We start from the raw sequence: 27,393 nt of genomic DNA on the forward strand, positions 1-27,393 counted from the left end.
AAAAACAATTAAAACAGATTACAATGAAGAGAACTGAGTGGGCGCTAAAATAGCTCTCTCAGGTGTCAAAGGCAAAGTACAGAGGTGCATCATTAGCACACAGTGAAAACTTCACAATGAAGGTCCCAGACACACTGCTGTGGGGAGCGAATCCCAGAGCTTAGGGGCTACCACAGAGAAGCCCCCTCTCTCAGGCAGTTGCACACACCCCAAACCTCTGAGGGCAGTGGGACTACCGAGAAATGACCTCACTGCCAATCTTAACAGCCAAGGAAATATGCAGGGAAGGAAGAAATCTTTCTGATATTTGGGGCCAAACATTTGATACATCTTTAATCGAAGTCAGAGCATTGGTCCATTTAGCTCAGTGCTGAATACTCTGATGGAGAGCATCTGTCTGGGTTCTCAGACAGAAGCCTTCCTCAGCCCTCTTGCTCAAGCTCAATCTTGAGATAACTCAAAATACCTCAGTGATTCAAAGCTGGGGCTTTCAACACAGAGAGCATGTGAGCTACCACCAAGCCATAGTTCCCCTGCCTTGCAAAAGTGCCCACAGGCCCCAAAAGGTGGCCAACCCCTGATGTAAAGCAAACTGCCCCTTAAGGTAAAGGGACCCCTGACCATTAGGTCCAGTCGTGACCAACTCTGGGGTTGCGGTGCTCATCTTGCTTTATTGGCTGAGGGAGCCGGCGTACAGCTCCCGGGTCATGTGGCCAGCATGACTAAGCCGCTTCTGGCGAACCAGAGCAGCGCACGAAAACACCGTTTACCTTCCCACCGCAGCAGTACCTATTTATCTACTTGCACTTTGACGTGCTTTCAAACTGCTAGGTTGAAGCTGCCCCTTAGCTGCCTTTAAAGTGACAGTGCAAGCTCCCAGTTTAATTGTTGCTGATCTGTTACACCCGTATCAGACAATTCCTCCAAATAACACAAATAAAGAGAGAGAAGGCTGTTTTTCAGTTAGCTAATGGTGAGGCCAAAATCACTGAGGCTCAAACATCTGTTTCCCAGATATTCCAAGCTCTGAGAGCATGTAACAACAACAACAACAACAACACCACAATCAAATTATTTTACAAGGAAATGCTATTATCAGAGCCAGCCCACCCATGAGGCAGAGTGATGCACTCGCCTCAAGCGGCAGAAGTACAAGATATGGCCTGATCGCTTCTGCCACTAGCAGCGACAGGGAGGTGTTCTGGCAATGCTTTACAGAACACCCTGGCTCTTGCTGCAAATTCCCACATGCCACGTTGCCACTCAAGTTCTCCTCACCCTCAGGGGGCGAAGCTGAGCAACAACACTTTGAAGCACGCCCCAATTTCCCCAGGCTTTGGCAAGAGCCAGGGCATTCCTGCGTCGGAAATGGTGGTGGGCACGGTGGTGTGCTGGAGGGCGGGGAACGGTGGCGGTGGAAGGGGAGAATGAGGCAAGGCTGTGAAGGGGGCAGGAGACAGCAATTCCCATTTTGCCTCAGGTGGCAGGGCAGGCTGCCCCTGTCTATTATACAAGTTGGCTGCTGCAGCAGTCGTAATGACGGGTAAGCCCCCTTCGCCTGTTTTCCATGTGAAGACTTTCAAGCAATTAATAATAATAATTTGATAATTTATATGCTGCCCATTTGACTAGGTGGCCCCAGCCACTCTGGAAAGCTCCCAACAGAATACTAAAAACACAATAAAGCATCAAACGTTAACATCTTCCTTCTTCAGGGCTGCCTTCAGATGTCTCCTAAAAGTCAGATAGTGGTTTATTTCCAGATATATTTCCTTACTGGCCCTGCCCCCAATGTAGGACACAGTATATTTGAAGGAGCGTCTCCACCCCATCGTTCTACCCGGACACTGAGGTCCAGCACCGATGGCCTTCTGGCGGTTCCCTCGCTGCGAGAAGCCAACTTACAGGGAACCAGGCAGAGTGCCTTCTCGGTAGTGGCACCCGCCCTGTGGAATGCCCTCCCACCAGATGTCAAAGAGAACAACAACTACCAGACTTTTAGAAGACATCTGAAGGCAGCCCTATTTAGGGAAGCTTTTCATGTTTGATGCATTACTGTATTTTAATATTTTGTTGGAAGCCGCCCAGAGTGGCTGGGGAAGCCCAGCCAGATGGACAGGGTATAAATAAGTTGTTATTATTATTATTATTAGCCCCACTCCCTGCATATCCATGCCAGTGTGGCAGGGCCAGTGACAGGGACCAACACGTGAAACTCCCTTAACATGACTAGCTTTCGTCATGATTTTACGCACTGCAAGCAGTTTTGGAAAGACAAGCTTTATGATTCTGACATTTATTTATCTGTTGGCCCTGGAGATTGAACTTTTGTTGTTTGCAAGCTTTACGCAAGATGCTCCACCATGTGCTCCTAGATTTCTAGACTTGGAGTCAAGAGTGAGGGAGCCATTGATAGAAGAGACCTGCATTTCCTTGGGGAAGCCTGTATATTCCGGGTTATGCGTCATGACTGGCTGCACACTTAGTTGGGACCCTCTGTGTCTTCAGGCAACACCAGTGTGTTTAGGATCAATGACAGCCAGCGGGCACAAACTGAAGAAATTGCAACCCTATTATAGATCGTAGGCAAAATCAATCAAGTTTATAGAGCAAGCAGTTCTAAGGCTTCCAACACCGTCTTATTTGCCTATTATTTTCCTCTATGCCATTGCCTGCTTGCAGTGAATTCTGAATGCCACACACCTCTGTATAACGAAGATAATGAACAAGTTATTGAGTGGATATGAAAAAGGTGCAACTCCAAAGTCTTCCATTATTGAGCAGCTCTTTGCTTTCTTTTCAGTTCACTCCTACCTTGGAAGCAAGTAACTGATTACAAAAAGAAGACACAAAACTATATAAATTTGAAGCACCACCCTTTTTCAAAATAATCTGCCCCTTAATGTTCTCTCTGTTCCCCCTGGCATTAGGTACAAGAATTCCTTTATACATAAAGCAAACCTGCTGAGCAGTGTGTGTGAGGCACCGCACGTTTTCCACTTCCAGCATTATGCTCGGAAAAAAATAATTGGCACTCTCACTACATAAATGGTTTTCATAGCTACATGGGCATTAGAAAACAACAACCAGGTGCAATTAGGAAAACACAAATCCTTAATGGGTAACAAGGGATAAATCTCAGTCTCACAGACTGAGAATTATTTGAAAGAGGAAGATTTATGAAAAAGAAGATAAGCTTCAGATAACAAGAGCAGAATAAATACCCCCCCCAAATGTTAAATTGGAGGCTGAATGATAAATTGGGAGGTTGACCAACTGAGATTTACACACACGTGCACCCCACAGCTACAAGAGAGAAACTGGATACAAGGACAGAGGCGGCTTATTTGTGCTCCATCAAATGTTGCAACTCCCATTTGTCTGACTGCTGGACATGGTGCTGATGGGAGCTGGGAGTCCAATAACATTTTGAAGGCCAGAAGTCCCTCACCCACACCTGCTGAAAGAACAAGAAACAGTCTATGCAAGCAAAACATTGCAACAAATATAAGGCAGAGCACCAAGTAAGCCAAAGTTAATCTACACTGGGCACTCAGTCTTCCCTTTCCCCCAATAGAGTGACTGTTCCCAGAGACACAACCAAAGAACAAGCCTTGGCCTCATACGTCTTCGGCTGACCTACATAGCGGAAACATGTAATTATGTTGTTGTTCAACTGAGCCCAATGCCTCAGCCCTAAACTTGCCACTTAGGGCCACTTAAAAGCATACCAGATTTCCAAGTAGGATAACATTTCCACGCAGCATAGTGGGATAGCCATGTGCGGAACATCATGAGTGGCAAATGAGCACACATCTGCGTGACTGCAGAGAGTATTCTGAGCTACGTGCATCTTGAGTTTCAGTAGTTTGAGTAGATGCGTGGCAAATCTATGATCTTTTTGACACATAGATGCAGAACTGCTATTGACGTAGGTAGGACATATCTGAAGGTATTTTTAGAAGCAATTCAATAGCCTCTTGGATACCGGCTTGGATCATAAGCTATTCCTCCTTTCAGAAAGTGGGAGATGGCCACCAAGCCCCCACCCAACATTGAAGCCCATGTCCCACACTGTCCCCAAGAGTCCTCCAGACACAGATTTTCAGGTGAGCACAGGCTACAGAAGGGAGGGGCAGATGGGAAAGCCCCACTCTGTGAATGTAAACTGTTCTATTCATGGAAGGAAACGACAGCTGTTGGGTTGTATCCAATACAGCACCAGCAGAGTTCCCTCTCCCTCTCCCTACACACTCCAATAGCTGCTCTGGAGCCCCCCCAAATCTCTGGAAAACATTTTGAGGAGCACAAGGGCCTGCATGGAAGAGGAGAAGAAATGGAAGTTCTGTTGCACCAGTGGAAGTCCATTAGCAGAACATCTGCATTGGGTAACAACCCTTAGAATTCTGCAGCAAGGATTTATTTTATTTTTTTACATCAGTGTAAAAAATGCTTTCCCAACCTAACCATTTCATTTGCAATGAGATTTCATTCACCTTAAAGAAACAGAATCCCGTGAAAGTGGACATAGGGTTGCATCATTAGTTATTTCACAAAATGATTCAAATCACTTGGGGTGGGGTGGGGGTGGCAGGAATGGAGCCGGGTTAAGTCCCAGACAAAAAGAGAGTTTGAATAGTACAAATGCTGTAAATCTTTTTTTATGTGTACTTTTAACGTCACACACTGTGTCTTAATTTAAACTTTGGTTACAGCAGTGTGCAATATGTATCTGACACAGTGCTTCTGACATCAGCTACTTAACTGAGACTGCTCTTTCAAAGGTTCTATGAATTCGTTTTAAAAAATGACGATGACCCAAAAACAACTTGTCACTCCTGGGCAAACATTTCCACCAGAAAAGCCAGTCCCTCCATGATGTGTCCTAAAATTAAATTTTTAAGAGATGTGACACAGTTTATGAACTTACTAATTGCAAAACAGGAAGTTTGGTATATTTATTTATTGTTTAATTACCTTTTCACCCTGCCTCTCTCCCAAACAGCTAAGGACTTCATATCAATTTTGTCCTTTCAACAAAACGAAGCTGAGAGACATCCCAGTGAGCTTCATGGCACAGGGAGAATTTGAACCCAGGTCTCTCTCTTTTTTTTTTTTTGCTTTTATGATTTTATTGAATTCCAACTCATTATACATTTTATCCATTATACAACAAATCATATCCGTTTTAGACTTCCTTCAACGTCACTGACATTCTTTCATAGTTATCCCTTTAGTACACATTCCATTCTTTCATATTGCCATTTACACCTCCCTTCCCTCATTATTTCTATTAAACAATATTCATAAATTCTTTACAGAGCCTCTTTAAACCCCACCAGCGTTATATTTACACCATAGTTATTTTCCAGATAACACACAAATTTCTCCCAGTCCTTTATAAATTTTTGGTCTTTAGTATATCTGATTTTCCCTGTTAATTTGTCCAATTCTGCATATTCTATTAATTTTGCTCTCCACTCTTCTACCCTTGGGATTTCCTCCTGCTTCCACCTCTGAGCCAATACAATTCTGGCAGCTGTCACAGCATACTGGAAAAGTTTGCAATCTTTTCTTCTGATATCCTTCCCTATAACACCTAATAAAAAAGCCTCTGGCCTTTTCACAAAGGTATACCTTAACATCTTTTTCATCTCATTATAGATCTCATCCCAGAAGCTTTTAACTTTCTTACATTCCCACCACTGGTGGAAGAACGTCCGATTTGAACCCAGGTCTTAATGGTCCAGTCCAACACTCATTAGGAAGGAAATAATTCTCGGACTAAATGCTGCATTCACTTTCAGGGTCTGCATACTAAGGTGGGCCAGAGCAAATGTGGGTGACAACTGAGCAAGTTGGAGTAGTAGTAATAATAATAATAATAATAATAATAATAATAATAATAATAATAATTTATTATTTGTACCCCGCCCATCTGGCTGGGTTTCCCCAGCCACTCTGGGCGGCTTCCACAAAGACCAAAAATACACTAAGATGTCACACATTAAAAACTTCCCTGAACAGGGCTGCCTTAAGATGTCTTCTGAATGTCAGGTAATTATTTATCTCTTTGACATCTGATGGGAGGGCGTTCCACAGGGAGGGCGCCACTACCGAGAAGGCCCTCTGCCTGGTTCCCTGTAGCTTTGCTTCTTGCAATGAAGGAACCGCCAGAAGGCCCTCGGCGCTGGACCTCAGCGTCTGGGCAGAACGATGGGGGTGGAGATGCTCCTTCAGGTATACTGGGCCGAGGCCCCTTTAGGGCTTTAAAGGTCAGCACCAACACTTTGAATTGTGCTCGGAAACGTACTGGGAGCCAATGCAGATCTCTCAGGATCGGTGTTATGTGGTCCCGGTGGCCACTCCCAGTCACCAGTCTAGCTGCCGCATTCTGGATTAGTTGTAGTTTCCGGGTCACCTTCAAAGGTAGCCCCACGTAGAGCGCATTGCAGTAGTCCAAATGGAAGATAACTAGAGCATGCACCACTCTGGCAAGACAGCCCGTGGGCAGGTAGGGTCTCAGCCTGCGTACCAGATGGAGCTGGTAGACAGCAGCCCTGGATACAGAATTGACCTGCGCCTCCATGGACCGTTGTGAGTCCAAAATGACTCCCAGGCTGCGCACCTGGTCCTTCAGGGACACAGTTACCCCATTCAGGACCAGGGAGTCCTCTACACCAGCCCACACCCTGTTCCCCCCAAAACAGTACTTGTCTTGTCAGGATTCAACCTCAATCCATTAGCTGCCATCCATCCTCCAACCGCCTCCAGGCACTCACTCTTTATATATATAGCAAAAACAGGATCTGCACCGGAGTGTAAGGCCTAATGCGCACAGCATCTCTTCTCTGGCAGGTCTTGCTCCCATGAAGCAGTTGCTGAGACTGAAGGCCGAAGTCCCTTCCTCTCCAAGGTTTCCCCTAAGCAATCTGAGACTGCACCTGTGTGAAGCCAACTTCACCTCTGCCCTTTCCATGCCTCTTCTGGTTCTGGGACACGAAAGGAGATGAGTTTGTCACAGCAGGAAGGGGAAGACACCCATGCCTCTTCACCAGCCTGAATCATCCCTGCCTCTTGGTCTCCTCCCTTTCCTGCTTTAGCTTCTTCCTCTGATTCTTGACTTCTGCCACAGACTCACCCCACTCACTATGCCTCTTCAGTTTCCTAACCTCCTTTCCCCAGTCTTCTCCCTCTGGCCACTCCTTGTTGTCCCACCACCATTCCCCTGGTTCTGAGTGTTCTTCCTTGAGGGCTGTGTGAGTGTTCCCCAGCTGGTTCCTCGCACCATTCCACTGCATCCAACCAGTCCATGATACGACATGACTGAAGAGCAAGCAACATTTGGCCAAAGTCAATGGCTTCTAGTCACATTTCTCAATCCAGGAAAGCAAGAGGAATTAGCCCATTTCAAAGATCCATTCCAGGCAGAGAGAAACATTCAAAGGAGGACACAGAGAAGGGCCAGTGAGGAGGGTGGTCTGGAAAGTCCCACAGGCTGGCTCCCAACACAGAAATCATAGAATTTAAAGCTGGAAGGAACCCTGAGGATCATCTAGTCCAGCCTTTCTCAACTTGTGGGTCCCCAGATGTTGTTGAACTACAACTCCCATCAGCCCTAGCTAGCAAGGCCAGAGCTCAGGGATGATGGGAGTTGTAGTCCAACAACATCTGGGGACCCACAGGTTGAGAACCGCTGATCTAGTGCAACCTGCAACACTGGTGTTATCAGCTATCCAAGAACCTGTTACAGACCCTTAGATAGATAGATGATAGATAGATAGATAGATAGATAGACAGATGATAGATAGACATTTACAAGAATCTTCTATTATTATTATTATTATTATTATTATTATTATTATTATTATTATTATTATTAAAATTTTGAAGTTTTACTTTCCACTTAGTATTCTAAGCAATATGTACCATGCATAAAATAATAAAATAATAAAAAGAAGAAGAAGAAGAAGAAGAACCCAACAATAAGGCAACAATTTAGAAAAAAATACGAAGCACCTATTTATTGCCTCTCCAAACAAAAACCTGTGAAGCTGAACTTTGGCTGAATGATACCTGAATCATATGATTTTTCACCAGTAACTAACCCCCTGAGCTACTTTTCTGTTGTGCCAAATTAAGAGTTACCTGTAAACTGAAAGTCTGGATGCTCTTTTCTTAGCATATATCCGTCCAATTAATTGATAGCCCTGTGCCAACATTCACGGAAGCAGTGGGAAATCTCTGGCCCATTGGGCACAAATTAAACCTGCCGCAGGTCCAGAGTTGGTGCATGAACCAGTTCGCCCCACACCCAAAAGCCCCACACCTGACATCAGGAAAAGATGGAGTTTAAAGTTTGCTCCCAATTGTTCCTTATTGCCTGTCAAAGGTCTTTAGAATTGAACATTTCGCTTTCAGACAACAGGAATAATTCTGGAAAACTCAAACAGCACAGGGCTAAAATAATAATTGAGCCAAGATTTATCATTCATTTCTGCAGTTTTGTATGGCAGAATATAACTCTTGCTATGAAAAAGGATGGTGACCCCCCCTGAGAATCACAGACTGTTTCTCACCCCCAAATCAGCATTGTTTCCAATGAGATCATTGTTCTCCTCCCTTAAGTCAACACTCCCGTTACCCTGTTTGCCAACAGCCGCATCACTTACACAAACACAAAGGGGAAATCATGGGAGCAAGCGAGAGGGAAGCAAGCCAGGGAACCAAATAACCTGCAGCAGACAGCGAGCAGCAGAAAGCAGCAGCTTTCCTCAGAAAGATGTTATCAATAAGCTCTTAAAACAGTCCTGCAAATAATTCGACACAAGGCTACTTTGGCTTCTCAGAAACTAAATTTCATTTCTGATTCACACAATGACTCTGCAAAATCACTGGCATTGCTACAGGGAAGAAGTCAATGTGTTGACAAGAGAGGCCGGCTGTAAACACACACACACACACACACACACACACACACACAGTTATTTCCCATTACTAAGAGTGCAAACCACTTCTCCCATGGTATTGTCCAACTGATGTATCCTTGCAGGGGCGCCGACTTATAAAAAATATTGGGGGGGCCCATACCGGGGTCCTGCCGCTGGTTCGCTCGGGTAGCCGGGAGAATGCAGTTCAAGGTGGCGGTGTTGGGGAGAGACCCTCGCTCAGGGCGCCACGAGACTTGGCGGCCGGCGGCCTATCTGGGGGGTTTTGGAGCGTATTTCGGCGGAGCGATTGGGGAGGAGGGGGCTTGTTGCCGGATTCTTAAGCTGGGCCGGAGATCCGCTGCTGGGGGGTCCCTGGGCCGAGTTGTGAGCACGGCCTGCTGAAGGGAGATCCAGCCGATTGCGCGACGGGGACGGCCGGGGCTCTCCGGCTAGGGCACGCGGCTGGCTGGCTGGCTGGCGAGGGAGCAGGTGGGGAGGAGGCTTGTTTACACGCAGGGAATAGATTTTGAAAGGAAACTTAATTCCACACGCAAATTGCCCCTGCGTTCTGAAGTGGTGCAGCCGGGACACAGATTCGCCCCTTCCAAGCGAGGACTGGGCTCGTGCGTGGGGTGGGGGTATTTTGCAGGCTGGCGTTTGACAAAAAGTCCACTTCCTTCCCTCCCTCCACCACAGAACATAGTTGGGGTGCAGACGCCGTCAGCTTACAAACACCCTCCCAAGCAAATGGGTGGTTCTTTTAGTAAGATTCCTCCGCAGCACCCCAGGCCGGCCACAATGGGAAGAAGACAAAAGGCCCGAGGGAGGTCTCAGATGGGGGGAAGGAAACTCTTATCAGCGTCAACCGGGAGAACCATAGAATCAGTTGGAAGGTCATCTAGCCCAACCCCCCGCAATGCAGTCGTGTGCAGCCCCCGAGTCCAGCGCCTACTCACCGCCATCTCTGCCGCTTTTCTTCACCGCTCCCCCTTTCCTGCTCACAGCGCCGGACGCAGCCCGAATTCCGCGCGAAATGGAATCACGTGGCCAAAAAGCCCACGAAAGCTCATGAATAATAAATAAGCTCATGAATATGCAGATAAAGTGGCGCCGCCTCCTCGTGAGTGAATAGGGGAGAGCGTGCTGCGCCTATTAATCAGCTCCGAAGGAAATTGGGTGGAGCTTTTGCTCGGGAGGGAGGGCAGGAGGCATGCAGCCCGACCCTGTGCATTTTGGGCTGGGGGAGGGGCGGCAGCGGCGTTCTGCTGGAGGGGCGCCCGAGATTATTGGGGGGGTGGAGCCCCCCCAAACGAATTTTTAAGGGGGCTCGGGCCCCCTCAGGCCCCATGGAGTTGGCGCCTATGTATCCTTGTGACTTATCAAATATTGCAAATCATGCAAGCTTTTACCTCCACAATAATCTTGAGGCTAAGCAGATATGATAAGGAAATTTTGTGGTCACCATGAGATCACCTTTTCTTCTAAGGAATTGGCATGTGAGCAATGTAAGGGGTCAGGCTGCAGAGCTCTACATGCAGAAGGTCTCAGGCTCAGTCCCCATCAATCCTAGGCAGGGCTGGGGAACGCTTCTGTCTGAAACCTTGGTGAGCCACAGCCAGTGCACAGACATTACCAAGGAAGACAAGCCAATGGACCGACTCAGAATAAGGCAGCTATTCTTAACATGTGGCCAGAAGGCACATGAGGCCACCAAGTCTGCTGGAAGCTAAGCAGGTCTGAGTCCGGTCAGTGCCTGGATGGGAGACCTCCTGAGACCCACATCTTGGGTTCCATGGCAATACTTTAAGGAATGCCGCTCCTGACCAGGACCCTTCAACCATCAGGCCCTTTTTCATGTGCCCTCCTCCACGAGAGTCCAGAGGGCAACAACATGAGATCAGGCCTTTTCTGTTGTGGCTCCCTGTCTGTGGAATGCTCTCCCCAGGGAAGCTCGCCTGGTGCCTTCATTACATATCTTTAGGCACCAGGCAAAAATGTTTCTCTATAAAACCAGGCCTTTGGCTGATTAACCTTCTGTGGCCTGTGGGAGCGGGGACTTGTTGGTTTGTTCTTGTTTTATTACGTATTTTGTGTTCTCCTTTTGTATTTTTATGTTGTGAGCCTCCCTGTGAGGGATGGAGGGCAATATACAAATTTAATAAATAAGTAAATAAATAAATAATGAATACAAGTATGATATTGAAGATAAATAAATAAATAAATAGATGGCCACTTCCTTCAAGCATACAAAACTGTCTTAATCAGTATATACTCCCTTTTTTCATTACAGTGGTACCTCGGGTTACATACGCTTCAGGTTACATACACTTCAGGTTACATACGCTTCAGGTTACAGGCTCTGCTAACCCAGAAATAGTGCTTCAGGTTAAGAACTTTGCTTCAGGATGAGAACAGAAATCGTGCTCCGGCGGTGTGGCAGCAGCAGGAGGCCCTATTAGCTAAAGTGGTGCCTCAGGTTAAGAACAGTTTCAGGTTAAGTATGGACCTCCAGAACGAATTAAGTACTTAACCCGAGGTACCACTTTATTTACTTATTTTATAGTCAGTCTGTCAGTAACTAGTCTGGACCAGTCTACTCCCTCCGTTAGAGGATGTTGCACAAAAGTCTTTCCCCAAATGCTGCTCTGTGACATTCCCTTTTTATTTGTGGATGCTCAGGGCTGAACTGTGAAGCTTCTGAGGCATGTATATGAAAAGGCACCCAACATTTCTAGGCCAGGCATTCTCAAGTGCAAGATTATTATTAGCCTTCTTTGGTCACCATCATGAGCTTTCGTGGTTCCAACAGTCTGAAGAAACATCTCTCTGGTCTTATCAGCAGTCACTGTTTAGACAGCTGAGGCACAATATGTTCCCTGCCGTAGCACTGACACACCGAGCGTGTGAAAACAGAGACACTAAAATACTGCTTTTGTCTGCAACACACAAGAAACCGAATGCATGCACATGCCAACACAATGAATTCTGGGCTTTTCCACCACATCATATCCCACAGCCAGGGCTTTCAACCTTCTGCACCCTCTAAACCACATGACCAAATTATACCTTTGCTTGAAGCACACTGAGTGGATTCAGATGGTGTTGTTTTTACCCATCACACAACAGCAATCTCATGCGAATGAGTTCTTTAACACGTCCTGGACACCTGTGGCATCGTAGTTTGAGCAAGCCTCGTGCTTTAAGGCAGACAAAAGAGGCTAACTGAGAGCTTCCCAGTTCCACCAGCATCACACCATGAAGTCCCAGCAAAAATCGCCACACAATGATTGTGTTCACTCGAGTAGCAACCCCAGCCATTGAAAACATTTGGCATTTACATAATACATTTTGAGTACTCAAATCACTGCTCGGTAATCCTTACAAAAGCCAAATAAGAACTTAAGAACATAAGAAGAGGCCCGTTCAATCAGACCATCTGGTTCATCTAGCTTGCACCTTATTTCCAGCAGCGGTTAGCAAATGCCTCTGGGAAACCCGCAAGTAGGCCTTGAAGACAACATTTGTTCTCCTTGTAAGCCCAGCTTCTAGTATACGGCCTCTGAACATGGACATTCCCAATGAGCTATTCAGGACACAGAACTGCTGATATAACTATCCTCTTGAATTTCTCTGTTCTCCTTTCAAAGCTGTTTTAGCTAGCAGCCAGTACCATCCTGTGGCACCCTGGGTTCCATAAATTGATATTGCATCTTCTGAAATAGCACTTCATTTTTGGCTGTTCTGAGCCTATTGCTGCTCAACCTATAAGAGGGGAAAGTTGGTCTTTAACCACTTTCTCCATATTGTTCTTAATAGTTATAAAAAAATCCTGTATTTTGTAGACTAAAAAGCTTCAGATCCTTCCAACTCTCCTCACGGGGAAAAGATCTCCAAACTCCAAATAGAAGTATTTGTTCTTTCCTGTAGGTTTCCCATTGCTGCAAGATGTTGCACTGTTCCTCACCAGGGGAGCCATCTCACCCTCAGGTAACATGGTACCCACCCGCCGTAACATGGACGTGTGATGTCACACGCACACGCCTGTAGGTGTGTGTTTGTGTGTGATGTTGCACATCCGAGTTGCGGGGATGGCTCCTCTTCCTCCTCCTTTCCACATCCAGTGAGACACCCTTCTCTTTTTTCTTCGTTTTTTATTTTTACTTTTCAAATGTATACATTTTCAGTAGTTTTACAATCAATTTAACATTTAAAAATTTGACTTCCTTCCCCCTCATTATTTTTTAATATCTTCCGCATATCCAAATTCATTTAACTTGCTCATTTAATTATCTACTGTAAATACATACTCTTGTTAAACTGCAGTTTATTACAAGAATCCTGCTAAATGTTTTTTATCTGTTTGCAATTTATCTGTAAATATTCATAAACCAGTTCCATTCTTTTATAAAAAGTTTGTTATCTTGATTTCTTATTCTTCCGGCAAGTTTGGCCATTTCTGCATATTCCATATGGTTTTGTATCCATTCTTCCTTTGCTGGGCTTCTGCTTCTTTCCACTTCTGGGGCGGGGAGGTGCTTAGACTCGGGGGCAGAGAGACCCTGTTTCCTTCTCCAAGCCACCCCCCCCCAAAGGTGACTCGCTTGATGGCTGAGGAGGGCAGAGCGGAACTGCTTCTCTTTCAGAGGCAGCGCCGCAGAGGCTGCCTGCCTTTCTTTGACTTTGTGTGTGCCCCCCCAATGATATTATTGTGGGTGTCCAAGCACCTACAGCCCCCTGGAGTTGGCTCCTACGCAGAGCTGTCTTTCCCATTGGGTTTAGTGGTGTGTTGCGCCAGGGCGCCAGCCTCTCGGGGTGCCCCAGTGAATGGGGGAGCTGCGCGGCTTTGCCGGCGGCCTCCCCTTTCCCTGCAGGCCTGCCAGCTGCGCCCTGCCAACCATATGGCTGGCAGGCATGCAGCTTGCCTCCCAAGCCTCCGCAGGAGGAGAGCGATCCCTGCAGAGGCTTGGGAAAAGGTTGACAACTCTGGGAAACAGGGTGTGTGTGTGTGTGTGTGTGTGTGTGTGTGTGTGCTGGAGAGATCTTTGCACCACGGCGCCAGATATGCTTAAGACGGCCCCGCTCCTACGCTGCTCACATATTCCTAATGTGGCCAAAGCAAAGACTTACATAAAAGCATTATGAGACTGGCACTTTACTTTCAGGCCTTTTCCAAGAAATTGGAAATGCAAGAGTATTTCCTATCACTGCACGCTGAGTTGATGCCTCTGGTGAGGTGTTTACAAAAACCTCAAGGCGCATTTCCTGTACACTCACAGGACCCCGTCAGGGTACACAGGTAACGCTGCAAATTGTTTATGACTCAGTGTTTCGGGCCCTTTGTTACCTGACTATCCTCTTTGCCGTTTTTGCTGTCAAATCGCAAAGTTTGGACAGATCCTTTGGCTGTTTTTTCCCCATAGGCAGCTTCGGGTTTCACCCTTATGGCATCGTAACTGGCATTATCCACACACTTCACTGCTCCAAATGGTTCATGAAGAAGCAAAACAGCAGCAGTCCCAGCACATCTTTGGGGAAACACCAGTGCTTACTTCCCTCCATTATGGAAACGGTCAATTCACTCCCATTCTCTGCTTTCTACTGACCACACAAAAGCAGGAGGTCGCAATGAAAACCTTACAGTATTTAAAGAGGTTTAAAGACTGTCTCAAGGCAAATCTTAAAAAATGTAGTATAAACACTGACAACTGGGAAACACTGGCCTGCGAGCGCTCCAGTTGGAGAACAGCCTTTACCAAAGGTATCATGGGCTTTGAAGACACTTGAACTCAGGACGCAAGGGAGAAACATGCTAGGAGGAAGGAACACTTGGCAAATCCACACCGTGATCAACTCCCGCCCGGAAACCAATGTCCCCACTGTGGAAGGACGTGTGGATCTAGAATTGGCCTCCACGGTGACTTACAGAGTCATTGTTAAAACCATGTTTATGGAAGACGATCTAACTTGGCTACGAGTGATCGCCAAAGAAGAAGACAGCATTTATATATTGTCTTTATTGCATTTCTGTTCTCCACACATCCTTTTCCTCTATGGACTATACATAGGATTCTTTTTTTAGGGAATGGCCATAGCTCAGTGGTAGAGCTTAGCTGCAGAAGTTCCCAACTTCAATTCCCAGCATAGGTAAAGGTAAAGGGACCCCTGACCATTAGGTCCAGTCGTGGCCGACTCTGGGGTTGCGGCGCTCATCTCGCTTTACTGGCCAAGGGAGCCGGCGTACAACTTCCGGGTCATGTGGCCAACATGACTAAGCCGCTTCTGGAGAACCAGAGCAGCGCACGGAAACGCCATTTACCTTCCTGCTGGAGTGGTGCCTATTTATCTACTTGCACTTTGACATGCTTTCGAACTGCTAGGTTGGCAGGAGCAGGGACCGAGCAACGGGAGCTCACCCTCTTGTGGGGTTTCGAACTGCCGACCTTCTGATTGGCAAGCCCTAGGCTCTGTGGTTTAACCCACAGCGCCACCTGCGCCCCCAGCATCTCCACATATAATTGGGAGAGAAACCTGCCTGAAACCTGGATAACTGCTGCCAGTCAGTGAAGACAATACTGAACTAGATGGACTCATGGTGAGTACTGATCACTCACCCAGGCACTCACTAGACGCTGCCTAGTTTCCACAACATTGGTTGCTTCCGGCCATGCCATAAACAAGTGACAGCTAACATCATAACTATTGCTAAATCAATGCTTCTGGCTTGCACAACAGAGCCAACACAAGGCCAGCCCCCACCCCCAATGTTGCATGCAATGTCATGAGTGACTGGAAAAAGGATAAAAATATTTCAGAGTTTCTCAAACTGTTTTCAGACTACAACACCCATCATCCATAGCTAGCAGGGCCAGTAGTCAGGGATGATGGGAAGTGTTGTCTGAAAGCAGCTTGAGACTCAAGTTTGGGAAACACCGTTTCAGAGGAAGGTTATCTTAAGCTGCCATGCAATGCTTTTAAGCTACTCAAAGGTGGTGGCAGAGAACCGGGTCTAATATTTCACTCATCCGGAGGGGAAATCAGTCTGTATTTTCATGCGCTGCTCCCAGTTCCTAAAAGCACACTTAGGACTTGACCACAATGGCTGTGCGAATAAAAGCACTGCCCTGCCACAGTCCCATTCAGTAGCACCGTTCGGTGGTGAGGAGGTGGAGGAGGAGGTCTTAAAAATAGTCTGGGGAAACCTCTTTCAATGGCTGGCATGGCCCAGGGTTACCCTTAGCAACCCACGAGGAATTCCAGGCTGAATGGCATTGTGAGAGCGCAGCTCAGCTTTGCCTCTCTCTGTGTGTTCTCCGAACTCCCGGTGGGGGCAGGGAAAAGGCAGGAAAATGAGCACAGCCCACCCCCACCCGTGACACACAGCACAGGGCTATAGGTCAACGCACACATGCACTCCATGGGAAGGGGTCCTACCTATTGTTATACTATGCACCTTGCACGCAGCTGTCTGCAAATACGCACTCAGGCTTTGCACACACAAAACACAAGACAAAAAAGAAGCATTTTCTTACTATTCTATATAGGGGTGTGTGTGTGTATGTGTGTGTGTGTGTGTGTGTGTACACCTATGGACGCGCTCCTGTTCAGAGCACCTAACCCACCTTGAATCTCTTGTTCTCTACCCCAAAATTATTATCCTGGGTGAAATATGATCGGTTTGTACATTGCATATGCACATTTTCCTGTATGCACACCCAACGTCCACCCCCTTCGCCTGGCCTACTAAGGCACACATGTCAATCCATCACCTGTGCACCTGCTTTCGAACCAGGGGCGGGATCGCACCTGCCTCCCAGCGTACCTTCCCGTACGTGTACCTAACATCCCAGGTGGTCTCCGCACCCACCTACCCGGTGGGTATACAAGCCTAGGGTGGCTGGCTTTCGCCCATACATCCGGGAGGGGGGGCTTAACTAGGGCAGCTGCGTAGAACCTGTCTGTGCGTATAATACGCGCAGGTGTCGCCCCCCCCCGCAAAAAACACAAAACCCTGGACGCATGCAGATCCCGGGGACGCCTTGTCTAGGGGCGCACCCATTGTGCGCGCTGGCTTTCCATGCACCAGGCAGGCCTAGCGGCTCCAGCGCCCAGCTGCTCGCTGGCATTGTTTGCTTCCCGCAGCTCCAGCGAGGAAAAAAACCTTTTGCACGGCTGGAGCGGAGCCTTTTTGCCCGGGGCTCACCGCACACCTTCTGCTGCTGCTGATTATGCGCAGCAAAGCACCCCCCCCCTTTCCGGAGCAGCCTCCACCTACCATACGGAGCCGTACGCCCCCGAGCCCACCGGGGTCAGGTGCTGGTAGCGCTGGGGCACCTCCCACACCGTCTTGTTCAGCTCCTGCTTGTAGAAGCCGCCTCGCTCGGACATTTTCCCCCAGCCGGCAGTAGCGCCGGCAGCACAAGCAGCGGCAGAGGCAGAGGCGGAGACCCAGCCAGGCAGCTCCAGCTGGAAGTTGCAGAGCCAGCTAGCCAGCCAGCCAGGAAGCCACCGCCGGCAGGGAGGAGGCGGTTAGGGGGAGGGGAAAAGGGAGGAGGAGGAGGGACAGGGTGAATGAAGTCGAGGGAAAGGGAGAAGGAGCCGAGGGGCGGGATCTCCCCTCGAAAAAGGGGCTCCCGGCTGATCAGAACGAGCTGCCGGCCCCTAGCATTGTAACTAAAGGTTGGTGGAAGGGAACTCCGGCCATTAAAGTAGATGTGCTGGCGCGCCTTAGGCCAGGAAGCCCCAGGTGGACCGCCAGGTAGTGCTGCGACTGGAACCTCTTGGAAGGAACCCGCAGAGTCATATACAGTGCCGAATTTATGCATAAGCTAAACAAGCTATAGCTTAGGGACCCACTCTCTTGGGGCCCCCCAAAAAAAATTAAAGGAAAAAAAATGGGTGTACATTTCCAAAATAGAAGATGAAAAGCAAATAAAATAAAGCCTACATACAGCAACAGTGTTTTGTGTTGCGTAGGCTCCTATGATGTAAGTAATGGGCCCCGCCTGCTAGCCTGCTCCCTAAAATACCACTGGTTTGCTTATTTTTATATACAGTGGTACCTCGGGTTAAGTACCTAATTCATTCCGGAGGTCCGTTCTTAACCTGAAACTGTTCTTAACCTGAAGACCACTTTAGCTAATGGGGCCTCCTGCTGCTGCCGCACCGCCGGAGCCTGATTTCTGTTCTTAACCTGAAGCCAAATTCTTAATCTGAAGCACTATTTCTGGGTTAGCGGAGTCTGTAAACTGAAGCGTATGTAACCTGAGGTACTACTGTATAGGGTGCCTGCATTCTGCATGGACTTTGCATTCTGCATGGACTTTTCAACAATTACTTTGATAAAATACATATTTTGTTATGTGCAAATGGCTTTAGATACCTATTCGGTCCATATGTTACCACATAGCATATATTCAACACAAAAAACAGCAACAATTTGTTGTTGACAAAGGCATAGCTGTCAACATTTCCCTTTTTTAAGGGAAATTCCCTTATTTTGAATAGGATTCTTTGCAAGAAAAGGGAAAAGTTGACAGCTATGGACAAAGGACAGTTGGACATATAAAGGGCCCTATTACCTTCAGTAGCTTAGGGCCTCATCAAACCTAAATCTGGCCCTGCAGCAGGGTCATATAGTTCCTTCTTCTTCTTTGGCGATCCCTCGTAGCCAAGTAAGATTGTCTTCCATAAACACCGTTTTAACAGTGAGTCTGTAAGTGACTGTGGAGGCCAGTTCTGGATCCACACGTCCTTACACAGTGGGGACATAGGTTTCCGGGAGTTGATCACGGTGAGGATTTGCCAAGCGTGCCTTCCTCTTAGCGCATTTCTCTCTTTCGTCCTGAGTTTGAGCGTCTTCAAAGCCCATGGCACCTTTGGTGAAGGCTGATCTCCAATTGGAGCACTTGCAGGCCAGTGTTTCCCAGTACAGTTTTTTAAAGATTTGCATTGAGAGAGTCTTTAAACCTCTTTTGTTGACCACCAGCATTACACTTTCCATTTTTAAGTTTGGAATAGAGTAGTTGCTTTGGAAGATGATAATCAGGGATCTGAACAACATGACCAGTTCAGCTAAGTTGATGTTGAAGAATCATTGCTTCTAAACTGGGGATCTTTGCTTTTTCTAGAACACTGGCATTAGTTTGCCTGTCTTCCCAAGTGAGGGTAAAATTTTCCAGAGACACCGTGGATGGAATCTTTCGAGGAGTTGGAGATGCCGTTTATAAGTGGTCCATGTTTCATAAGCGTACAGCAAGGTTGGTAGTACAATAGCTTTGTAAACAAGCATTTTGGTTTCCCTGCGGTGCAGGAATCTTTGCCCAACGTGGCGCTCAAACTCACGACGCTGAGAGTTTCATACTATCCTGTAACACCCATCACCTGTTACCATTGGCCCCACTGGCTGGGGCTCTTGGGGGCTGGAGTCTTTGACAACATCTGGAGGTCCCCCAGCCCTGTTCTGCAAATTGAATTGTCCTTCAGGAAAATCGGGATGGGGATGATGACACACATAGCACCAGCCCCCTAACCTGTTCTTAATTCCATAATCACGAAGGCATATAGTCTATGAACTAGCACCTATCATTGCCTTTGGCTAATTAATTAAATCTATGGCCTTTAACTGGGAGAGGGTAATGTTTTTGTTTCTTACTATGCCACGCATTTTTATGTTTTTTATTGTAAACCGCCCTGTGATCCTTGGATGAAGGGAGGTATAGAAATTTAAATAATAATACTAGAATTAAATAATATACCAGAAAAAAACAAGCATCCCTAGCTGTTCGGATTGTCAATGCCACGTAAAAGCAGAGTTGAGGCCCATCAATTCTGGTTTCCTAGTGACTTCCCTAAAGTCATAACCTTTTTTGCAGGCACCTTGGTTTTCAGCAGCAACTATTGCTGTTTACATATTTTCCTCTAGAGGGGATTAAAATGGCTTGGAATACTAATGAACACAACACCCTAGAGAACATTTCCAAATTAATTACGCCAATATTTTCCACTGTCTTGTTTTATGGTGCCTTGCCATAATTGTGGATAACAAAGCCAGTGCTGTCAATGCGATGTTCAAAGTTTCTCCCCCAGGTAGAACTGTGTTTTGTCTAGAATAGCTTCAAGCAAAACCTGAACAGCCACCTTTAATTTATGTGAGTCTGAGGTCAAATTGTAGTCTGGAGAAACAAATGAATTATAAATATGGGAGACCAAAGGCCACCAGTGTTTCCTCCTTGGCAGTGATTGAGTGGAGAAGGACACATCATATTGCTATGCCCCTCTCCTGAACATTCTGAAATTACCCAGCTGGGTGGTTTTCGTCTCCATGTTTTGTGCATCAAATAGCCAAATATTTTGAATCTGATAATGCCTGTGTGAACAAAGCTTCTGCTGAAAGAGTATTGGATAGTAGTTTTCCAGGGAACCCAGTGAATCCTCAGGGACTTATTTGAATGTGTGTGTGAAGTCCCAATTAGAGAAGATCAGCATGACTGCGTCAACAATATACCTTTAAAGTACAAAGTGCATTCTGTCATTGGGCAATGTAGTTATAATTCCCAGAAACCTTTAACAAACTAGTGCCCACAATTCTATTCCTTATGATTAGTTGGAATCTCCTTGCAACTTGAACCCATTGGTTCTGGTCCTAGCCTCTGGAGCTGGAGAAAACAAGGCTCCTCCATCTTCCACGAGACAGTCTTTTAGATGTTAGAAGATGGCCATCACATTTTCTTTCAGTCTCCTCTTTACCAGGCTAAACTTACTCAGCTCCTTCAACCATTCCTCATAAGGCTTGCTTTCCAGACCCTCCTCTGCACATGTTTCAACTTGTCAATATCCTCCTTATTGTGGTGCCCAGGACTGGACACTGTACTCTAGGTGTGGTCATACCAAGGCAGAATAGAACGGGATTATTACTTCTCTTGATCCAGAAACTATACTTGTCACTTTTTCCCAGGATGATGAGGAACCATTAGTGAACAGACAGTTGATATTCGTGTTGAAGGCAGCTGAAGTGAAGATGTACCCAGGGTTTGTATCCCTTGCTTAACAGCCAAAGGTTAGCTGCTTCTAACTTGTCTCCTGGAAAGGAAGATTCATATGAATCTAAGAAGCTAGTTGTGTTCTCTCCCCAGCCCTTGTAAGTAGCAATTTTCAGTGTTGCTTGGTGCATGGTGAAGACAAATACTTTTGGAACTGAAAGAAGCAAGCAAATTGTAACCCAAGTACTTGAAAGATTGTTTGCAAGCACATGTGTTGCGCATTTGGTGGTTTCCTCTTTTAGGAGGCGACCCATTTCGCTTTCGTGAAGAAAGTTGTGCATTGTTATACACCACAAGATAGCAGTCTTTTCCTGGGAAACAAATTCACAGTACTGCAGTTCATGTGTTTATTGCATCAACATATTATATCCGTTCCAGATACAGAGTTTTTCAGCCTTGCTTCTGTACGTGGAGAGTTTCCACTGGATAATTTTTCAGGTGTCAAGTGCACGGACTTGTTGCACTGAGACCTGAACTTAACCTTGGCTGGATGGTGCTCAGACATAACAGTTGGCCATCTTGCAGGACTATGTTACGTGAATGTCGTTTGCATGTTGGGGAAATGCTGTAACATGCACAGATGTTCTTTGATTAATCATTCTCTTTAACGTGGCAAGTCATTGTAGTCCCCATTTAACAGATCATTAAGTTGTAGTGTTCTGATGAGAACAGTGTTCCTTTGCATTTATTTAGTTATCAACCTAATTTATGTTCACACACGACAGATACTGTTGGTAGGTAATGGTGGCGTTCCATCTGTTCCGGATATAACTGCACTTTCTTCTAATGCATCAAGATTGTAGCTTGGGGATTCTGTTATAGATTTGGCCCTTATTGTAGAGGCCCAAGCGGCTTCCACGACACAAAGTGCCGTTCAACAGCTTAGCTTGGTGTGCCAGATGCAACGTCTCCTAAGCAAAGACAGACTTGCAAAAGTTATGCATGTCTTGGTAAAAGCCGGTCTTGATTGCTGTGATCCATTACGTATAACACTGGTCCTGAAATACCTGCACTGGCTCCCAACACATTTCTGAGCACAATTCAAAGTGTTGGTGCTGACCTTTAAAGCCCTAAACGGCCTCGGCCCAGTATACCTGAAGGAGCGTCTCCACCCCCATTGTTCAGCCCGGACACTGAGGTCCAGCTCCAAGGGCTTTCTGGCAGTTCCCTCACTGTGAGAAGTGAGGTTACAGGGAACCAGGCAGAGGGCCCTCCCATCAGATGTCAAGGAAATAAACAACTATCTGACCCTTAGAATACACCTGAAATATTTAAATATTCTGTCAGGAGCCACCCAGAGTGGTTGGGGAAACCCAGCCAGATGGGCGGGTGTAAATCATAAATAATAATAATAATAATTATTATTATTATTTGCTACCCCTGTTTCAGAACCGTCCTGCTTCTGAGGTGAGGTAAATGGCAACCAGGTGGAGGAGGTGATGATATGGGGTGTCTGCCAGGGACTATCAGTGGGTGCACATTCTTCTAAATATTAGGTGGCAGATTAAAAGTATATTCTCCACAGTATTTAATTAGATGCCATTGCTTCCACTCCGGAACTCCCTGCCCATTGACATTAGGTAGACACCTTCGCTGTGCTGTTTTCAATAACTGCTAAAAACTTTCTTGATTAGGCAAGCATACCCAGATATGTAAAGCTTACATGCCTTTTAATATTCTTTTATATAATGTATATTTTTAATTGCTGATACTATTTATATTTTGATGTATTTTTTTTTAGGTCTACTTGTTTTTCATGTCTGACTTTTTATGGATAATTTTAATGCATGTTTTTTCTGTAAACCGCTTAAGCCATTTCCCGCCTTTTAAACAATTAAGCAGTATTCCTTCGAAGACAGAGGTCCTCTGGCTGGGACGGGACGATATGGGATTGAGGGGGCAACTCCCATCTCTTGCGGGGGTACAATTAGTGCCAGCACCGTCTGTTAAGAGTTTGGGTGTAATCTTCGATACCTCCCTCTCCATGGAGGCGCAGATTGCAGCTATAACAAAGGCGGCATTTTTCCATCTCCGCCAAGCTAAGCAGTTGGCTCCTTACCTCTCTCGCCCTGACCTAGCCACTGTGATCCACGCGACGGTCACCTCCAGACTGGATTATTGTAACTCGCTCTACGTGGGGCTGCCCTTGAGACTGACCCAGAAACTCCAGCGGGTGCAGAATGCCGCAGCGAGACTCCTTACGGGGTCTTCGCTGCGGGATCACATTCATCCGGTGCTACACCAGCTGCACTGGCTCCCGGTGGAGTACAGGATCAGGTTTAAGGTGCTGGTTTTAACCTTCAAAGCCCTATACGGCCTAGGACCCTTGTACCTACGGGACCACCTCTCCTGGTATGCCCCACAGAGGAACTTACGGTCTTCAAATAAAAACATCTTGAAGGTCCCAGGCCACAGAGAGGTTAGGCTGGCCTCAACTAGAGCCAGGGCTTTTTCGGCTGCGGCTCCAACCTGGTGGAACGCTCTGTCACAAGAGACAAGGGCCCTGCAGGACTTGACATCTTTCTGCAGGGCCTGCAAGACAGAGCTGTTCCACCAGGCCTTTGGTCAGGGCGCAGCCTGACTCCCTCCTTTGACAATCTTTACAAAACTTTAGTTTATGGTTGTCATCAATTTTGATTTTAATTAATTTTTATAATGTTTTTATAATGTTGCACTATTTTAGTGTTGTTAGCCGCCCTGAGCCCGGCTTCGGCTGGGGAGGGCGGGATATAAATAAAATTTATTATTATTATTATTATTATTATTATTATTATTATTATTATTATTATTATTCGAATTATGCTAAATAAATGTTAAAAAGAGGATGCTGGTGGCACTGTGGTCTAAACCACTGAGCCTCTTGGGCTTGCCGATCAGAAGGTCGGCAGTTCAAAGCCCCGCAATGGAGTGAGCTCCCGTTGATCTGTTCCAGCCCCTGCCAACCTAGCAGTTCAAAAGCATACCAGTGCAAGTAGATAAATAGGTACGGCACTGGTGGGAAGGTAAACGGTGTTTCCGTGGGCTGCTCTGGTTTTGCCAGAAGTGGCTTAGTCAAGCTGGCCGCATGACCCAGAAAAAACTGTCTGCAGACAAACGTCGGCTCCCTCGGCCAGTAAAGCGAGATGAGCACCGCAACCCCAGAGTCATTCGTGACTGGACTTATCTGTCAGGGGTCCTTTACCTTTACAAATGTTAAAAATATATATCACACTTCCTTCTCTTCCACCATCCAAACAGGCAATCAACCTTGATGGCTCTAATAGCACTCATCACCTTCCTAAGTAATGCTCAGGTGGTGCAGGGAGACCCAGTGCTGGATGACTGTAGGTAACACATAACCATCCCAAACATTAGCCATTTGCATTGGCAGTAAAGTTCTCTTGATCAGAGCTATGGGCTTGTTGAGGCATCACAGACCCTAAACTAAGGTTACCAGATTTTCTTCAAAGAATCCGGGGGCACTTCTTTTTTTTGAAAAGAGAAAAAAAGTTACTAAAAAAGGTTATTTTTTTATTTCTTTAAAGAAGTAATATCTTCTCTTCTGTGGTCTCCTCTGTCACGCAGCCTTCCTCTGGGCCCCGGCCTGCTCTCTTGGAACGCTAGCCACCGTGGAGCAGGCTTGGGTCGGGCCTGGGCTCGGCCACATGTCCTTGCCCGCCCGATGCTCTCCTACCTCTCCTCCTCAGTGGCGGCGGCGGCACGGCCAGGGCTCCCCTCTTTTTTCTCCTTCCTCTTTCTCTCTCTTCCTTCTCCTTCTCCTCTCTTCCTTCTCCCGGCGTTGGCTCCGGGGTTTTCCTGGCCCCGGAGCGCCGATGGGCAATCGGCCGGCAGGTCCACCATATGATATGTCTTGTGCCGTTGAACCAATCACGCAACATTCAACCCCTACTAATACATTTACAACACTTAAAATATAAATCCGGGGACATTAAATGAAATCCGGGGACATTCCGGGGACGGATTTTTGTCCGGGGACAGATTTGTAAATCCGGGGACTGTCCCCAGGAAACGGGGAAATCTGGTAACCATACCCTAAACCGGTTTAAGAGGACCTGTGCTTTCGTAATCAATGACCTACTGCGTCAGAGGCACGAAGTGATCTGAGATCATTCAACTGATAAAGCAAAACAGGTCTGCGCAAAAGCCGCATCACTGCCCTTATTGCAGACATACTTTCCAATACACTGTCTTGCGTCATTATGACATTTCAATATACTTCTGACGTGTGCCTTCAGATTTGTTTACATAGCCGGTCGGTATTTTGATTCCAACAGCACCATGCTGACCTCGCCTTTCCTTACAGATGTCTACTTGGAAATCTCAACGCTGCCCCAAGGTCCGCTTGTATTGTTCTCATCTGAAAATTAGCTCAATTATTACAAGGTTGTCACTTCTTAGATACATAAGGAATGTTTTAAACATGGATTCCAGAGATGCACTCTGTATCTGACCTGAAAGTTTTATCAGGCCGTGAACGACACCACAGTTTTACTGCGTCACCCTCAACAGATTTCCTCAGAATTAAGTCCCACTATGTTCAATGGCTCTCCCTCCTTCACGTATTTAGGTTTCCTGCCCCATTCATGTTTTGGAGGATTCAAAACATCAGCGTCACAGGGCAGAGGAGAAGAAGTGAACAAACTGATAATGAGTATGCCATGCCATAAATGAGAAGGCGAATTGTCTCCAGCCATGAGGATGGCTGAGGATATTTTTCAGGCATTTGGTTTTAGCTAATTCTTTGTTAAATTATTCATCAGTGGCCAGCTTGTCTGAAAATACACTCAGCTATAAATACCATCGGCAGGTTTCTGTAAGGAAATTGAATTGGCATGTTTGTCAATGCTTTGGCATAGCTGGGGAAATGTTTGAGCCATTCTAGCAAACGTTGCTTTGGGAATCAAATACGTACACCCAGACACGAGGAGAGTTTGGCCAACATTAATGACATACTTGGCAAACCATGACATTAACCGACGGATAACTTTTTCCATTTTATCTACCTGCTTTTACAAAATTTGCAATATGAAGAGGACATAAAGCAAAGAGCACACAATGATATCCTTCAAATTATTTCCCTGATGTATTTGCCAACTGGCACGCAGAGAAACTTACTGACTGCAGAATGCTGCCCATCAGCAGATTTGCTATGTGAAGAGATGCTGAATATTTGGTTTTCCCTAAATATCCACCCTCAATTTATGCCAGAGCTCATTAAGTCTGAGTACCAGAATTTATCTTTAGTAAATGCCTTGAGTGGGCTTTGAAGGTACAGTGGTACCTCGGGTTAAGTACTTAATTCGTTCTAGAGGTCCGTTCTTAACCTGAAACTGTTCTTAACCAGAGGTACCACTTTAGCTAATGGGGCCTCCCGCTGCTGCCTCACCGCCGGAGCACGATTTCTGTTCTCATCCTGAAGCAAAGTTCTTAACCCAAGGTAATATTTCTGGGTTAGCGGAGTCTGTAACCTGAAGCGTATGTAACCTGAGGTACCACTGTACTGGCATTTGCAGGTGAAGGAAGAACATCTCCAGAAGTTGTCTCCATTTTGCTGGGCTATCTTGGAAATATAGATTAAATTTGTTAATAATAAATAAATAAATAAATAATAATAATAATAATTTGTACCCAACCCATCTGACTGTGTTGCTTCAGCCACTCTGGGTGGCTTCCAACATAATATACAGAAACACCACCACCACCACAACAACAACAACAACAACACAAAATACCTTAAAATCTGCATCAACTCATAGCCAGCAGTTCACAAAGTGGCTAAGAGAAGTTCCTGGTTTGAACCCTGCTTCTACCATGAAACCAGGCAAGAGAAAACAATGAAGATTCTTGTGGCACTGCAAATGCTACCAAATTTATTAACCATTTTCTCTCAGCCTCAGTCTCCACATCTGCAAAATGGAGAACAGAAATTCTGAACTTATATTATGGGGTTGATGTAAAGGTTACAAGTACATAATGCATATCTTTTGAACTCTCGAAATCACTATGCAAATGTTTAGTATTAAGATAGGATCACCTTATTATGTGTTTGCTGGGCCTCTTTTTCCTCTGACTGAAGGAGCATATGCAAAAGGCCTACTGTTTTCAAAGACAGCAGCCCAAGCCCCACCCTCGCTGGATAAAGAATGGCGCTCTGCCCACTCTGGCATGTACTGTATCTCGTATTGTTTCATGGGTGTGTTAGCCTAGGAGCCATTTACTATCTACACACCTGGATTTGGAATGGAAAAAAATCTGTAGGAATCCATGGCTTCAAGTACAGTGGTACCTCGGGTTAAGTACTTAATTCGTTCCGGAGGTCCGTTCTTAACCTGAAACTGTTCTTAACCTGAGGTACCACTTTAGCTAATGGGGCCTCCTGCTGCCGCTGCACCGCTGGAGCCCGATTTCTGTTCTTATCCTGAAGC

At 46.3% G+C, this 27,393-nt stretch overlaps 1 protein-coding gene across 1 annotated transcript in view; it reads right to left on the bottom strand.

Annotated features, from left to right (window-relative positions):
- The window catches only part of MAPK11 (mitogen-activated protein kinase 11), a 49,672-nt gene extending 32,207 nt beyond the window's left edge, over positions 1–17,465 (bottom strand). Inside the window, exon 1 of the mRNA XM_083463745.1 lies at positions 17,203–17,465. Within this exon, the coding sequence (XP_083319871.1) occupies positions 17,203–17,315 (113 nt within the window). The 5' untranslated portion in view covers positions 17,316–17,465. The remainder of the gene's footprint in view (positions 1–17,202) is intronic.
- Positions 17,466–27,393: the final 9,928 nt, after the last annotated feature.

The sequence above is a fragment of the Podarcis liolepis genome (genome assembly GCF_965112155.1).
Source record: "Podarcis liolepis genome assembly, chromosome: 10".
In the NCBI taxonomy this organism is placed as follows: Eukaryota; Metazoa; Chordata; class Lepidosauria; order Squamata; family Lacertidae; genus Podarcis; species Podarcis liolepis.